This window comes from Ailuropoda melanoleuca, chromosome 1 (genome assembly GCF_002007445.2).
Source record: "Ailuropoda melanoleuca isolate Jingjing chromosome 1, ASM200744v2, whole genome shotgun sequence".
Taxonomy (NCBI): domain Eukaryota; kingdom Metazoa; phylum Chordata; class Mammalia; order Carnivora; family Ursidae; genus Ailuropoda; species Ailuropoda melanoleuca.
This window is the reverse complement of record NC_048218.1, coordinates 141,121,599-141,138,741: the sequence shown is the minus strand read 5'-3', so window position 1 is coordinate 141,138,741 and position 17,143 is coordinate 141,121,599. Positions and strand designations below refer to the sequence as shown.

At 37.8% G+C, this 17,143-nt stretch overlaps 1 protein-coding gene across 3 annotated transcripts in view; it reads right to left on the bottom strand.

The window, feature by feature from the left end:
* Window positions 1–17,143, bottom strand: part of CDK14 (cyclin dependent kinase 14) — a 546,012-nt gene that overhangs the window by 221,576 nt on the left and 307,293 nt on the right. For all 3 annotated transcript variants that reach the window (XM_034667605.1, XM_034667608.1, XM_034667609.1), the window contains one exon: window positions 13,346–13,466. In XM_034667605.1, coding sequence (XP_034523496.1) covers window positions 13,346–13,466 — 121 coding nt within the window. The remainder of the gene's footprint in view (window positions 1–13,345; window positions 13,467–17,143) is intronic.

The window sequence follows — 17,143 nt, the reverse complement described above, 5'->3', positions numbered from 1 at the left end:
GCTCCACACTCCGCACAGAGCCTGACTCGGGGCTGGATCCCATGACCCTGAGATCATGACCTGAGCTGAAATCAGGAGTCAGACACCCAACCAACTGAGCCACCCAGGCACCCTGAGATTTTGCATTTTTAACAAGCCTCCCAAGCAATGCAGATGCTGCTTAAAGGAATCTAGGTAATTCTGTTTTGAAAGGAGTTGGGTTTTTTTGTTTGTTTTTGTTTTTTTTATTTCAGGTTAATTTTCTGAATGTGTATTCAGGCTCCAGCCAAAGGAACAATAAAGAAACGGCAGACTGGTGAAGTAAATTAGATTAAATGCTAAACACAATCTGAATTCTACACACTGTGATGCAATACTAACTCAGAAAGGTTCCACATTAATTAACCTAATAGGTAATTTTGTTTAGCCATGGTTCACTGAAATGCACCACCATGCAATTAAAGCTAGTATGATTTGATGCACCAAGGTGGCCATTTATTTATCTCACTTTTCTCTGTTGGAATGTATGTATTTGTAAAATGGACCAAAGAGTTCTGTTCTCTAAGAGGTTAGCTTCTAAAAGACCAAATTTAAAATTAAAAAAAAAATCTTTTTTCTATAACTTGTAAGAAAATTTATTACACAGAACAGACGTGATCTTTTCATGTTGGCATCTGCAGTATTTGAAAAGTGAAAGATTAAAAAATTACATCCCACATGCCCTTGGTGACTATTGAAGGAACCGAATTGATTAAACTGTCACTCACCATTTACTGTGTGGTTAGTGGTTCATTAGGCACAGATAGGCACAATATATCTTAGTCAAATACTTCTGTGCAGTACTTAGCTCTCAAGAAATGAAAACAAAACCAAGCTGGACCTTAGACTGTGTGTAAAAACTCATCTCAGAAAATATTCAATCCAAAACAACAGACCGTTTATGGAAGGGGAACGCTAAGATTTATTTTTCAAACTGTGAAGCAACTTAAAAAGTTGTGCTTACCAATTAAACATATCAGGACAAAAATTAAACAAAAGCAAAGAATGAAGTACAGAAAGTTAATGTAGTTTAGTAAAGCCAAGGCCCAGGGTGACCTGCTGCTGACCTGGGAGGAGGGAGCAGGTGGGTGAGTAGAAGCTGCCTTTCCAGCGTCCACACCGGAAATAAGACTTGGGAGGAAGATCAAGAAGCCCACCCACCTTAAAATACCAATGGCATTAATGCCACTTACCTTACAGTAATTCTTGCTTACATTTTAATATGCATATATCTAACTATATATTTTAGTATATATATTTCATTGTACATATATTTTAGTACATACATATTTTAGTGTGTGTGTGTGTGTGTGTGTGTGTTGAATCATATGGCAGAGTTGTATTTTTGCTTTCTGGTCCAGTTACCTGAGCTAGAAACTCAGGAGTTATTTGAAACCCTTGCCTTTCCTGTATTACTCTCATTCCATCATCAGGGTGTCATATCCTAACTATTCCTAAATAGTTCTCCATTTTGGTCTCCAACCACTTTCCCCCTCCCTCCATTCCTTCCTTTTTCTCAACTGCTTCTTAAACTTTGTCCTTGTACTTCACCCACAAGTATCACAGGTTACTGTCATCCATGGCAGGGCCTACCTGTCCCTTAACCCAGATTTTGTCAATAATTACTACTTGATGACACCTTCCTTGACCTCCCCACCTCTCCTCAACTAACCACCAAGAAAGAGTAAGTTTATCACCTTCACCTCTGAGCCGCCGTTGTACTCACCGTGTACCTGCATGACAGCTTATCATACTACCTTTCCCTCTGACCTTGAAGGCATGGTTGGATTTTTCTTATCTTTGTAAGCCCCAGGACCTGATCCAGTGTCCGGAACAAGACGGGTGTTCAATAAATATCCTTAAAATGAATGGATGAATGAATGATTTGCATAAGCTAGTCTGAGGAGTGCACATAAGAAATTGCAGTAGAGATAAGAACTTGATGCAGAACTATTATTATTATTATATTAAATGCAAAAAGAAATCAATTCAACAAAATATCTAAACCCCAACTTCATTTGTAAGCTACTCCAAAGGAATTCCAGCAATCTCTATGGAAACCTCTGGTTTGGCAGTACAAATTTACTTGAATGCTAAAATCTAGAGCTGGAGGAATTTTAGAGAATGCCTAAGACAACGTTTTGATTTTTACATGTGAGGAAACTGTACTACATGCTTAAATGTCTTAGTTTCCACCCCAGAACCTGAAAAAGTGACCCTGAGTCCAGGGCCAGCGATCCCTCCGTGATGCCATACCGCCTTCCCAGTTAGAACGTGTCTATTTGGTCGGTCTGGTTAGATTAAAAAAGGAAGAAACAGAGATGGCAAATTGGTTCTCATTACTGATGACACAAATGCTAACAAGGATAAAAATAAAACAAAATCAGATCTTCAAAATTAAGGTGCGGGCAGAGAAATCAATAAAATTATCCTTAAAAACTGAGGTCTATCGTCATTGCTCGTGTGCTGAAAACAAGATCGTTGTGGATGTTTAGAAACAAAGGAAAATTCAAAACCGACTCCCATATATAATGAAGACCCCTGAGATAAAATCTTAAAACAACAGCTACGGGTTATATAGATTATAAAGTAGGAATATTTGGACCAGGAACATCCGAGAAACTAGTCCCAATTAATATAAAAATGTACATAGGTAAGGCCCTTACTGAGGACTATGGTAAGGAAAAAAATATAAAACTCAAAATATTGCATTGGATAGCAAAAAAAGTAGTATTTCTTGTACTACAGAACAATACAGGAAGAGAGAAGTCCCATTTGATTAGTTATTTAAAATGCTACCAGGGAAAGTACTTCTCCAAGGAATAACTATAGACCACGCAGGACAAGAGAAAACAAATTAATAAGCCTTGCACATCTTTAATTTCTGTTTATATGACAGACGCAGAACAAGGAAGTTATAAGATTTCTCCCTGCAAATGTATTAATCCTCCTTCAATAATGTGAAATGAGGAATCAGGAAAAAAAAATTGTTCATGGGTAATTCTCTTAGAGATCAAAGCAAACGACATACTGAAAGCTTTTTAGAGAACCATATCTGCATATCACAAAGAGAAATCACTGCTGAAACCTTCATGTAAATTACTCTCTCATTCTATGGGGAGAATTCTGAACTTCAATCTACAGGGTGTTCAGTTACTATACTTAGTTCCAGTCATCACGGGGCACAGCTGGACTTTGAGGGACTCTGGTTAAGAATGCTGGCGTGGGCACTCCTAACATATACGACTGCATGGATGATATGTGTCAGTAAGATATTTCACAACCATCTGATAGCTCAGGTAATAAATGGAAGACCTGAGGGCAAAGACCTTTCCATTGGAAATCCACATTGTCCATTTTTTTGGTGAAATCTGTGGGTTTTTTGGAATATTCCTATGTGACGTGCCCTGGAATGTGGCTGTGCAGACTAGACAATCAGTAGCAGTAGCACCAATGGGTGCTGCTTGAAGTCACGGAGCAGGTATTTTTCATTCCGGAGCCCCTGGACATTCTGTACAGTTTTGCTGAATGAATAAATGAATGAATAAAGATACTTCTTTGTGAAAAGGAGATCTTCGTGGGAAGGAGGCTGCCCTAGGACTCCAGAGGGTTTGTTTTGTTTTGTTTTCCCCTGTGCCACCACCAACCAGCTAATGTGGGCAACATAACCAAGCGCCTTCAGATTTGGGGGGGGGGCAAGGGGTTAAAATGGCCATAAAATAACAATATAACAAAAATATGAATTGATTTCACTGGGTTGTTAAAACTCTGAAACAGTTTCTAAATTAAACATGTCAGGATTAAATGACAAATACATGAAAATGTATAGAGTTAATATAATACAGTTGTTAAATTTACAGAGTTTACAGTAGGCTGTGAATATATCCTGTTTTCAGAGGCAAACATGGTAGAAGCTAGCAATCAAGGAAGAACCACCAAATTATCAATAAGAATAGAAAAGCCTTGCCAAACTCTACAGAAAATGAAATTATGTAAACATCTCATTCTTAGAATGTACTGTCTCTATGAAAATACAGAGAAATATAAAATGCCATAGCAAATGATGAACTCACACGTGTATAGGAAAACAGGGAGCTACTTAGATTCGGTTCCTAGTAATGCCATGCTTCAGCTGTGGGCCCATCTGAGGGTACATACAGCCAATTCTCCAGCCCTGGACCTCAGGCATCTCATGCTGGGGCAAGGGACTGAACACCACCTCCCCGCCCCCTGGCTGTGTCTCCAGGCCCTGATGCACAGCCTGCCAGACCCCCAGTCCAGACCTCTCCCTTCTACTCCTGCCTTGTTCAGAGCCAGAAGGAATGATGCTGGGACATCCAGAGAGATCAGAGGAAGAGGGAAGCGGATGGGAGAGACAGCTATAGGGGTTCTGTATGGGCTGAGTTTCTAATAGGGATGGAGGGCCGCTCAGATACCCCCTGGGGGAAACCTGAACAGAAGAGGAGGCAGCAGGGGGAGAGGACCCTGAGGTCTGATTGCCCTCCCTTTGGCCTCGTTAGGGCAACAGAAATGGAGAGCAGAGGACAAGGCTGCCAGTTGTCCGGCCTCAGCCCTTCATGCCCTAACACTAGGCCCACCTCCCTGCCCTGCTTCCCAGCACTGGGCCATGGTTGCTGGGCCCAGGCTGGGTGTTTTTCAGTATTTTTAAGCATTGCAACGGAACAGTAAAGCATTTGTTCTATTAAAAAAAACAAAAACAAAAACAAAACACTAAGTACCTATTACAGACTATGATTACGTTTTATTTATTGTTTTTTAAATTTTTTTAAAGATTATTTATTCATTTGAGAGAGAGAGAGAGTGAGTCTGCAAGACCATGAGCAAGGGGGAGGGTCAGAGGGAGAGGGAGAAGCAGACTCCCCACTGAGTAGGGATCCTGACGTGGGGCTCAATCCCAGGACCCCAGGATCATGACCTGAGCTGAAGGCAGATGCTTAACAGCCTGAGCCACCCAGGTGCCCCTGGTTTTATTTATTTTTTTAATGGAATTCAGCAGGCTGTTTTTTGGCCACTAATGGGTTATTTTAGTTAGGTTTGATTTTAATTCTTTTTCTATTTTTGTATCATTTCTTTTGATCCCTTAATGACACCTTTTACCAATAGGAATCTAAGGACGCCACATTTAAAGAACAAAACTGAGAAAAAAATAAAAACACATTTAAATTTCTCAGTTACATAATACAGTGTCTAAAATCAAGAGAGTCACCAGTAAATTTAAGTTATAGTAATTCATACAGCAGAATACCAGTAAATGAAAATGTGGATCTTAATTAAAGTACACTCCAGACAATGCAGTGTCCTGAGTAATTAATTTAAATGTCACAACAGAACAGAAGGTCCCCACTTCTATCTTTCAATGAACAGTATAAAGTAGACAACCAAATCCCTACAGTCACACAATGATGTTTATCCAAGCTCCTAGTTGCTCCCCAGTTACATTTCCATTCAATCATGTCTTTCCTGTACACATAAATTAACAGTCTACCCTTTCGCCTTCAATGGATTAGAAACTTTATACTGACTGGAACATTTGTTGGAAGAGTTTCACTAATTGCTTTTGCTTGTTTTAATAGCAAGCTTATGTGGGAGCCACACAGGCCACTGATCCAAAGGACTGCCTTCTACAGCCAATTGTTTAAATTCATGTACAATTTTATCTTCTTCATTATCACTTCACATTCATTCCCTTTCATCACTAGCTCCTCAAAAAGCATATGGCTTTCTTTTTAAGTTTGTTTTCATGAATAAAGTTGTCATGATGTCACTAACAGTTTAGTGGTAAGGATGACAAATTTCCACTGTCACACTAAGTCCTGGCAGTCAAGAGGCCCCAGGCTGCCTGTGCTGTTGGACTGGCTCCCACCCATTAGCACCTACAACTCATGTCTGTGTCCAAGCAAAATCACAAATTTCTACAGGGCAAGGACCTTAGCAGTCAACTGTCCCTATTAAGGCCACGAGTATTAAATTCTCGACAAGAGTAGGATGTGGGCAGAATGCCCCCTCCCTCCCCAAAATGACCAAAGTGTCAGTTAAGGAATAAAATTTTAAACAAGGACAAAATAAATAGATGAGGAAACACCAGTGGATAAGAGAGAACTTTCTTTCAGACGATGTGGATGAAGGTGTGGCAACTCTAGGCTGACCACAGGCAGTTACAACTTTAAGTTACAGTCAGATTGTTTACTTAGGACAATTCAGAAAAGGCTCAGGACTGGGAGATACCGGTTCAAGAAAGTGTGAAGATGAGTCTGCAACTGGAGACTGAAGACCTGGAAGTTTGTACAAAGCAAGTGACCCACAGGCCTTCTCTGACCATCTACCATCCTAACCCACCATCAGGGCACCAAGTGTTTATTCTCTGGAGAAATTAAATCCAAAAGGCCTCAAATTGAGAATAAGAGAGGTCAGGGTGAGGCATAGAGCTGAGAAAAGGGAAATTAAGTGAAAAATATGTTTACGGGCCTGTGAGACCATCAGCTCCCCTCTCCTGGCCGGCCTTGAGGATGATGGATGCCAGGATCAGCGTCTGGGGAAGAACAAAAACTAGGCTTCCAAACACTACATGTGTGGATCTACCAACAAAGAGTCCAGCTTTTTGACTGAACAATATATAACAAACTCCCCAGTCAACTGGTGCCCCCTAGGTATACAGATTTATAGTGCCTCATTTATAAAAGTAAATGGACAGCCAAGGATTCCTCCCAACCCCATATTTAAGGAAAGCTTCCAATAGAAACCAGAGGAAAAGGAAGTGGGCACTTATATTTATGTAATTAAAATTTTTTAAGAAAAAATGGAAAATCTGAAAGATGAAAAAGTTGTAAAATAAGACAGAAAATGTTTTTTAAAAATGTGGATTAAGTTAGGAGCTTCAGTATCAAACTATTACAAATTTTTCCAAAAGTGAAGACAGAGAAGATGGAAGGAAATAATTTTTAAAAAATTCAAGAATTTTCCTAAGAACTATGTCTTTGTATTGAAGAGAATCTACCCAGCACCAATGTTAAAAAAAAAAAAAAAAAACAACCAAAGCACATTATCATGAAATTTCAGAATATCAGGAATAGCGAGAGGAATCTAGTATTTTCAGAGAAGAAGTATGAGGGGGCATACAAATGACTGCGAATAAGAATAGAATCAGATTTCTCAGTAACAATAGCAGAAGCTCTAAAGAAATTAAGCAATGCATTCAAAATTCTGAGGGGGAAGAAAAACCTAATTATATACTCAGCCAACATTTATCAATCACGTGTAAGAGTGGAATAAAGACATTTTCAGAAAACTAAGAATTTGAAAATTGTATCTCTAATACATTCTTTTTGAGTCTACTAAAGAGGGAAGACATGGAACCCAGGAAACAGAGAATCTAGAACCAGTAACAGTCCGGAAGGAACTGAATCCAACTCAGAACAGACTTTAATGAGGTAATTACTTACAGAGATGTAAGGGAACCAATAAGACATACTCAAACACTAAGAGGCTAGCAACAGAAGGAAGCCATTACCTGCCTTAGAACTAACAGCCATTATTACCCCTAGAATTAAAAAGGTCAAGTGTTATTGGAATCTACTGACAGCTAGAGCCATGGAAGAAGGGGTATAGTCAGTCATTTCCAGAAATATGGGGTAAAGAAAAGAATTAGGGAAGGCTCTTCAATCTCCTTTTCCCTGCCCATTGCCTGAACCCAACGGGAGACCAGTTAGCCAAGGCAGCTTGGAGGAGGTATTGCATAAGGGTTAGCTGTCCAGGTCACTGGGCAGGGAACACGTGGGTAGAGAACAGATTTGGAGAGAATCTTGAGTTTGTAGCCAGCAGTCCTTAGGTCTGAATTAAGCACTCAAATGCATTAAGGTGCTTCTGACTACTAGTATTTAGCAAATTATGGCTCTAGTGCTTTGTGAGAAAGATGGCCACACGTCACAGTTAAGTCTCTGTTTTACACCTATTGCCCTAGCTGAGTAATTATTAACTTTCAAAAGTATCCTGGTATGGATGATATACTACACGGTCTTCCTAATTTTAAGGGACTCCAGTAGTAGAAATGGGCTCAGAAACTATGGTCGCCTCATGAGCTCAGCTTTCAACCACCTAGATGCCTGTCTGACTATGCCCTGTTCTATTGCATTGTCCGTGGCTACATCAACAAGTCACTTGGGTCATGTATTATTTGAGCAGCTCTCAAGAGCTCTTAAAGAGTTGTTACTTTTGACAGTGACTAATTTGAATCCTCTTTGGTCTTATGAACTGATTAATAAAATGTGTAAATAATGTTGACAGAGAGATGACTTTATGTGGCTCCTGAATTCAAATTCTCACTCTTACTACTATCCTTTTTTAAATTTAAATTTATTTTTATTTTTTTAAAGATTTATTTATTAGAGAGTGAGAGAAGGAGGAAGAGAGAGTGGTGGGGAGGGGCAGAGGGAGAGAGAGACTTCAGTAGAGTACACACTAAGTGTGGAGCCCAACGCAGGGCTCTATCTCAGGACCCTGAGATCGTGACCCTGAGATCACGATGTGAGCCAGACACCCAACTGACTGGGCCACCCAGGTGCCCCGCTACCATTCTTTTTAAGATGGATTCATTCATTTTAGCAGGAGTGGTAAATGAGTAATGGTTAAGACCTGGGAAAATACATGCCAGCATCGTTATTGGTCTCATGAAAATGTATTCAATCCAGTGATTCACATCGTAAGTTTATTTCAGAGAAATTCCTCCTTGAATAAAACTACATGATACAGAACACTGACATGAGGGGAGAAAGGCAGTCCATAAGCCAGTTGAGTGAGAGTGAAAGCCACCTACTTTATTCAAAGCATGTAAAGGATCCAAAATGACTCAGAGCATAATCTTAATTATAAAAATGGAATTTTACCATATTTGTGTTTTAGAATCACCTTACTAGTAAAATAAAAACCAATTTCTTAGAAATCGTCTTAAGAAGTGATTATGTAATATGTTGTAAAAAGAAAGGGCTTTGCAGTGAGTTAGCCCTAAGTTTGCATGTTATCTCTATTTACTAACTAAATGAACTTTACTATCTCATTTAGTCTCTCTGTGTTTTATTTTCTTCCACTGTATCATGGTGCAGTAGGAAAGTAATTAAAATGTATAAGACAAAAAATGCATAAAAGAAACTTAGAATACAGTTTGTGTCCAATAAGATATCTCTTGTTACTATTATGATTACTATTTCTTAAGACTCAATTACTATTATTATTATCACTCAGTTACTCAAGACAGGACCTTATACAGAACTAATTTATATTCAGGGTGGGGGCTATAATAGAACTCATTTATGATTCTCTCTCTTAACACAGTGGTAAACAACCTGAGTCCTAGGAAATCTTATTTTATTACATAAGTTTCTTTGGTTCAGGAGTGCTCATTAAGGATGATTGCAGAACTCCATACATTGACAATATATATGGTGATTAGTCTTATTTAATAAAAAGCAATGCTAAATGGCCTTATAATACTCAATAAATAGGCAATTTCTTTTCTGATATATGCAAAATCAATTTAGAAGCAGACATTTTTCTATATATCAAGACTGGTATGGAATTTTTTTCCTAACAACCCAGCTGCTACAATGTTAAATAAATTAATTTTAATCTTAAATCAGAGACGTAATAGAGAAAAGGATGATTTAATATGCAATCTCATTACATTTGACAGGCTTATTTATAAGTGATTTTCCCCACATTTTGACAAGCATAGTTAATATGTTAATTAGCTTTTAAAAAGATGATGAAAGGAAGAGACTTGTGCACTCTCATTCTTCAGACATCGTGTTGGGGAGCACTGTCACTGATTCCACAAGGTGGGGCCACTGCACATCGTGGCCTCCAAAAGCACTGTGATATTAATGAGATAGTATTATTTATTAGCTACATTAGGCACCATATGTTACAAATTAATCCCTTAAAATAATCCCATGTGACCTTCCACTTTAGAAAACAAATGTCACTCGAAACATATTTATGAGCTTCTATAAAGAAACCTAAAGCTTATTTAGAGCAATGACTTCGACGGCTAGAGCAGAACTCCCTGACAGGGGAGGTACTACACAGATAAGCTGCTTTTCACACTGGCACTTCTCATAATGCGGTTCTCAGTCCTTCATAAGCCTTTCGGTTTGGAAGCTTAAAGATGATTTCCTATGCCTTGACTTTCAAAGACTTACAAGATCCAAGAATTAAGGGAAGTTATACATGAGAATATGCCCAATATGATCCCTCTCCTTAAATCCTCCTCCACGGAGGGAGACAAAGGTATCAAAACCTACATTTCCTGCTGAGTTCTCGAACTGCATGTGTATTTCCACACTACCACAGTGTTGGAGACCTAGAGCAATAAATCACCACACAGCGAGCTCTGATTTTCCATCACTTGCTGCCAATGTTAATGCCTATGTGTCTTCATTAATATTTTTATTGCCTGTGGCTATTTAAACAGAAAACTGGGAAATGTAACACTGTGTAGGGATCGTTAGTTTTTAGTTACTGCCCTACTGCCCCAGGATGGTAAATGAACTGTAAAAATAGCCTGAACCCACTACCACCTGCCTCCCCGCTATTGTCCATGCATTCATATTTGCACTTCTCTTTGGTGCAGCTGAGCCATGACTCAATTACAGTTCCGTACCTAGTGCTGTGAATACCCAGCATCAATGTCATTGATTATGCAAAAATCAGTGTCCTGTGAACTTCTCTCTAACTGGAAAAATACATACATTTTATCAAACTTACAGAAATAACAAAATGGCTTTTAGAAAATGGCTTGGAATGAAATCAGAGTCAGAATGCCAGGCATAGCATAGACATAACTCAGATTTTAGGACTTGAAAATGGAAAGCCAATAAGCATGGGAACTGCTCAAACACAACACATTTACTATTTGGTTTTGGCAATGAATAATCTTGGCAGGCAGACAAAAGGGCATTTGGGGTCTTCTATTTTGTATCAGTTTTCCTCCCTTCCACTTAAATAACAGTCTTCTTCTTATGCTTCATTATGTCTCTGTTTAAAGCAAATTGGCAGAAAGAACCCAAGCCTTCTTCAAGAGGATGAACACACACACACACATACACACACACACACGCAGACACACGTGAAAGAAAAAAAAGGTGGGTGGGTAGAAATCAAATACCATATATCAGAAACAGACATATCAGCAAGTCATAATGCATGTGGTTCTTTGTACTTTAAAGAGAACTTTTAAACGTTTGGAAAAAATTAGCCACTAGTGTATAAAAAACAGCTTCTTCCGATCATGAGTGTAGAGACTTAACTGAACTGCCAAGCACTAAGACAAAACTGGCCCCAAGCCACAAATATTTTCAAACTACGTTCTATTAGCAGAGTCCTTAACTGACCTCACTGAAAACAACCTAGAATTTTCATGCTCAAAAAAATAAAAACACTCCATAACTCAAGAATATTAACTAATGATTATTTGTATAGCCAACTCTCAACTGTAAGGCAGGAAGGAAGAAGGGAATGAGAAAGGTAGTAACGGATATCCTGATAACTGACCGTTATTTCCAACCTTTTCCTTTATGGCTAATGATCAAAATACCTCTTTAAAAAAAAAAATACCTCTTTTGCCCAAACCCCTGCCTAGCCTTGGGGAAAAAAACTTAATTGTGTAAACAACCATCCTAAAAAAAAAAAAAAAAAAGCCAAAAAGTGTGATGAAAAAATGAACTGGCTTGGCTTCTTAATGATGGATGGTCATCTTTATTCTCAGCGTTTTGGAATATGCATTACGTTGGTATTAGATTTATTGAGGCATTACAAAATTTATGACAATAGATTTTAGGCTGTTTGATGACCCAGATTCTTTTATAGCTCTATTGAAAGCTATAGATCTACACCCTATAAAAATAAATACATCCATGTGTACATAAAATGTTGCATATATTTTCAGCGGCATCACAGATCCTGAAATCCTATTCCTGGGGAGGGGGGTTACTGGAGCCTAAATTAAGAAAATCTACATTGTGCCCTACATCAGAAGGAACTTGATTGTTTTCTTACTGTAAAACGTTTGGATCAAAAACATCAGGAAAGATGCGAGGCCTCATTACAGCCTAATTTACTAAAAGCCAAGATTACTGAGGGAAGAACAGTGAAGTAAGTACATGGCAGGAAGATAAATAACACATGCTGAAGTTTTATTGGGTCATAAACATTGTAAGAACATGTAACTAAATTTTGTATAGGGGGGTAAAATCATTCATGAAAGATGATTCCTATGATAAAACAGCACAAGTGCAACGTGAATTGTTTTACTCTGAACACAACTGTGAGTCTAGAAAAGGGATTTTCTATTGATAGAGGACATTTTCAAGTCTCTAGGAAGACTTTCCTGAATACTAAAAATAAGATTATTTGCTTATTTGATTATTTGATTTAGATCACACTGGATTGGAAACTCATTGTACTTTTTTTAAAAGATTTTTTTAAAAAACGTTATCTATTTGACAGAGAGAAAGAGTGAGTGAGAGAGAACACAAGTTGAGGGGAGGAGCAGAGGGAGAGGTAGAAACAGACTCCCCACCTAGCAGGGAGCCCAACGTAAGGCTTGATTCCAGGACCCTGGGATCATGACCTGAGCCAAAGGCAGACCTTTAACCGACTGAGCTACCCAGGTCCCCTGGGAACTCATTATACTTTATAATTAATAATAATTATGCATTAAATCTTGTCAGTCTTTGGGCCTCCTAAACAGGTTTTTAAGTTTTGCTAAACCATCATGTGAAACCGAGACTCTAGTGAAATTAAACTTATTGTGATTATTCTTAAAAAGTAATTATTTTGTTTCATTTTGGATAATTTGTACCAAGTTCTCAAGAGTGTACTACACCAAATTTAGTGACTAACAGTTACACCAAAATTTTCAGTCCACTTAATCTGAGCTTTGCTGTTGAATTGAAACACACTTCCTAGTCTTTCCAACCCATACTGCTGTTTGGAGATATATGCCTCCTTGTTATAAAATAGAGCTAAAATTAAGACCCTCAGGGATAAAAATCACTGTGCTGACAGAAAAATATCTCTGCCCCTGTGTTCATCAAGAACCATTACCAGACACCATCTGCAAGGGAGTCTCTGATTAGGGAATAGTCCCAATCATGGTTTTTTGTTTTTTGTTTTTTTTAATCCAGCAATAATGCCACACACAGGCAAACACTCCTGCACCATTAATCTTCATTCAAACTGTTAGAATGTTTGTGTAGGTGTGACCCAGACCATGCATTAGAGATAAATTAGTTAGAGTAAATCTTCCATTTCTCACCACATGTCAAGGCAGGTGGAATATTCTGTCGAGCCCAGGAGGACATCTGGAGGTCTGTACCACAAGGTAACCACTTCATTGGAGTATGTGTGGCTAGGGACAGATTTTGCTCTCGCAAGACCTGTGGATTGCAGGAAACATAGAGAAGTTTAACAGGCATTAATAGAACAAGGAAATTTAAATACTAATGCTCACAGTTTAAAAGGTCAAACATGACATTGTAATACAGAATCACAAATGCAATGTCAAGGTTACTAGAAAGGCTGGGGAAAGTATATTGCTGCCTACTTGTTTCAAATAATGCTAATAACCTATAATCACTTATATTTCCTAATCAAGCGTATAAATAAATCTGGTAAAATCCCAGCAAAGTAAACAAACAATTCATACACTATTACACATTACACAGAAGCTTAGAAATCGCCTGGACTTTCCAAAGAATATCCTCATGGAACCCTAGTTCTATGGGTTATAAGTATTATGAGAAAAGATTCCAAGGTCGAATGATTTTGGGAAAAGTTAAAACAGGTCTTCATACTGTGAGACTTCTCAGTGTCCTTGATTTTTCTAATATGTATTGTGAATCTGCAAGAAGAGAATATGATGTTTTTCTCAAAGGGTTGTCCCAAAACTACTTATTCTTTCAGTGTTCTGTCAAATACTTACTGGGAAATGTTTACTCAGGAAGCTCATTTGAAAACCACCTAAATAAGTAGCTACAAAGGAACAGCTGAACTTGGAACATAGAGATGATGAGATACCATATAATAAATTAGAATGTTTTCTTAGAATTTTAAAAACTGAGAAAATAGTCACAGTAACATGCTAAGTGAAGGATTATGTGCCATTTGACCTCATAACCACAAATACTTTAGCATAGAAAAAAGAATGGCAGAAACTATTTGAATGTCTTCAGTGGTTAGCTCTGGGAAATGGGATTATACAGTTTTGGTGGTGTTATTGGTATTGTTGTTGTTGTTGTTTGGGGGGGCAAAGGAAAAGGGAGAGAGAGAATCTTAAGCAGGCTCCATGCCCAGCGTGCGCCCGATGTGGGGCTTGATCTCATGACCCTGAGATCATGACCTGAGCCAAAATCAAAACTCAGTTGCCTAACTGACTGAGCCACCCAGGCACTCCTCCAGTTTTTTTCTTTACTTAATACATTTTTCAAGGTTTTTTTTACGAGTTTTCTACAATGAATATGTAATCCTTTTAAAAAAATCACAAAATATGTAGGTGTTCTTTTTCAAAAGAAAAAAAATCCGCGTGATAGCTTTCTATCTGGGTATGTTCATTAATGACAAGCGAAAAGTATTATTTATTACTGTGAGGCTCAAAGTACATGTAACATTTTTACAATAAATGTACCATAACATATTCATTTTAATGTTGATTATTTTTATTTTTATGTACTACTTAGGAACATGATTTTTCTCCTGTTTATTAAACTCTTGATATTCCCTTTACTGTATTATACGAAAATGTTAAAATTAATAGGACAGCTGATGAGACAAATAATTTCTAATTAATTCAACTATGGTTACTGTAACTGAATTTTTTCTACAATTCAGTTTTTATAATACAATGGTATATTATAAATTGGTTAGTGTTGATAAGTATTCCATATTAAAATGTACAGACTATACATAAACATACACACATAATATATGGTACCCAACTTTTCTTCACGTGAATGCAGCAACTATTTTTAATAATAGATTTCCATAGTAACCTCTACTTTTCTCTACAAAGTTTTAACCTACCTAAATTCAGGTAAAACTGAACAACAGATAGGACAATCAGGATGGTAAAGTGTTTCCAGAATTTAATAATCCCATCAAAAGATTTGGTTCCTCAAATGGGCATGTTTCTATACAGAGACCAAAGAGCTAAGTACAAGTCCTTGAAATAGGTTCTGACTCGTTCCATATGTTCTTGTCAAGTGAAATGGAATGCCGAAAACATTCAGGCTGGATTCCCTTGGTTTTTCTGAGACCCTGCTGACAGAAAGCTAGGCTAGAGGAACAGGAGAATGAAAAAACTCTGAGATTTCTTTGATAGCTTAGAAGACCAGGCTGGTTATAGGAAACTGTGGTATTTCCAGTGTTAAAGAGAGAAGACCTCAAGATAACCTAGAAATAGTATAAATCTAAATAATTTTGTGATTTTAGGTCAAATATGTTTACTCTGAATATAAGTTTGTAAAAGTGGTTAAATATGTCTGAAAAATATAAAAAGGAAAAGTTCTTTGTTTCCACTATTCTCCTTCCCACATGTTTAGGTCAAGGACTACCCAAACACCATTCACGTGGGTCATATAACTTCCCAAATCAAGAGTGAAAATGAGTTTGTGATATCTAACTTTTTAACGTGCTAAGGCAGTTTCTTAAAATGGTTTGCATGTTAATGTGTCAGATTGAAAAATGTTACTATATTTTTAAGACACACTCTTCTGAAATGCTTGAGAAAAACTCTTCCATCATCTCACTTTAATATAGTCAATTAAGACATTTTCCTGTGGAAGGTGTCCTGTATAGTGATAAACAAAAGGCTTTCATCCTAAAAATATGTCTATTCACTTAAAAAGATAAACAGATCCCAAAATTTTTCAGGGAGAGAACAAATGGTTGAAACAATGAATCAAAAAAGAGTATACCTTGAAGTAGGGATATATAACTACATTTTTAATAAATATTTTTGGTAAAGATATTGCCATGTATTTACAGTCATGCATCAAAACACACTTACTCATGCAGAATTTATTAAACTGCATCCTCCAGCTGAAGGAAAACTGTAGGACAGGATTAATTAGCACAGCATGTGTGAAAGCTTTCTTTCTCTGTTCCTTGTCAGTTGCTATGGTTACACTACAGGAAGAGAGCTACACTACCTTTTAAAAAGGATGAAGTTCATGGGTTATTATCAAAACTTCTTATATTAATGTTTAGTTTGAATTAAAAGTCAAAAAGCAAAGTGCAATGCTAAACAGATGAGTACAGGTCATTTGCATGCTGCCACTTTGGCTGAGTGTGTGCATATTAAAGGGTGCGTGTTCCCTATGGGCATCTAAAATGGATTACAGAGCAATTCAGAGTATTCCACTTGAACATGTTACCATCTCTAACTCATGAGAAATCCTAGAGGAGAGTAAAAAATCCTGCTGTTCAAACCCTAGTACCAATTATTCAAAGTTGGGCAACCTTGATACCAGCTAGCACAGAAGAATCTTAGATTTCCAGAAGAGTTAAGAAGTTTTATAGTTAACTTCTTACCCACTGAAAGAATTCCTTTACATTATCTAAGATGGAGATCCAGAGTAAGCTGCCAGCCTGAGCCTGGTTCTGCCCTCTGGCCAGGGCACAAAATAAAGCATATGATAATGCTTCCCACATCTGTCCTGGACAGACTAGTTGTTTAGCATCAACCAATGGACACTCCTCAGGCCTTGCCTAATAGTTCTCAAAGCTGCAATGGAGACTGTTGGCTACTCCCCTTCTTTTAAATTTACTCTTTGACTTGTCAGACATAGAAAAGTGAAGAGGAGTGGCTTGGTCTCCTGGGATCTTCTCCCATCTGCCCCTTAACCACTGGTTTTGTCTAGGATTATATAGTCAAACCAGTGCTTCTCAATTATGTGTAGGTAACTATGGCTAATGCCATGTTTTAATGTCATCCATAGGTGATTTCTCAGAAGATTTGATCTCCAGCTCACATTAGTCCACAGGTTTCAGATCTGGGGCTATTCCATTCTGTATCTGGGGATATCCCATTCTGTATCCCATTCTATCCCTGTCGGCA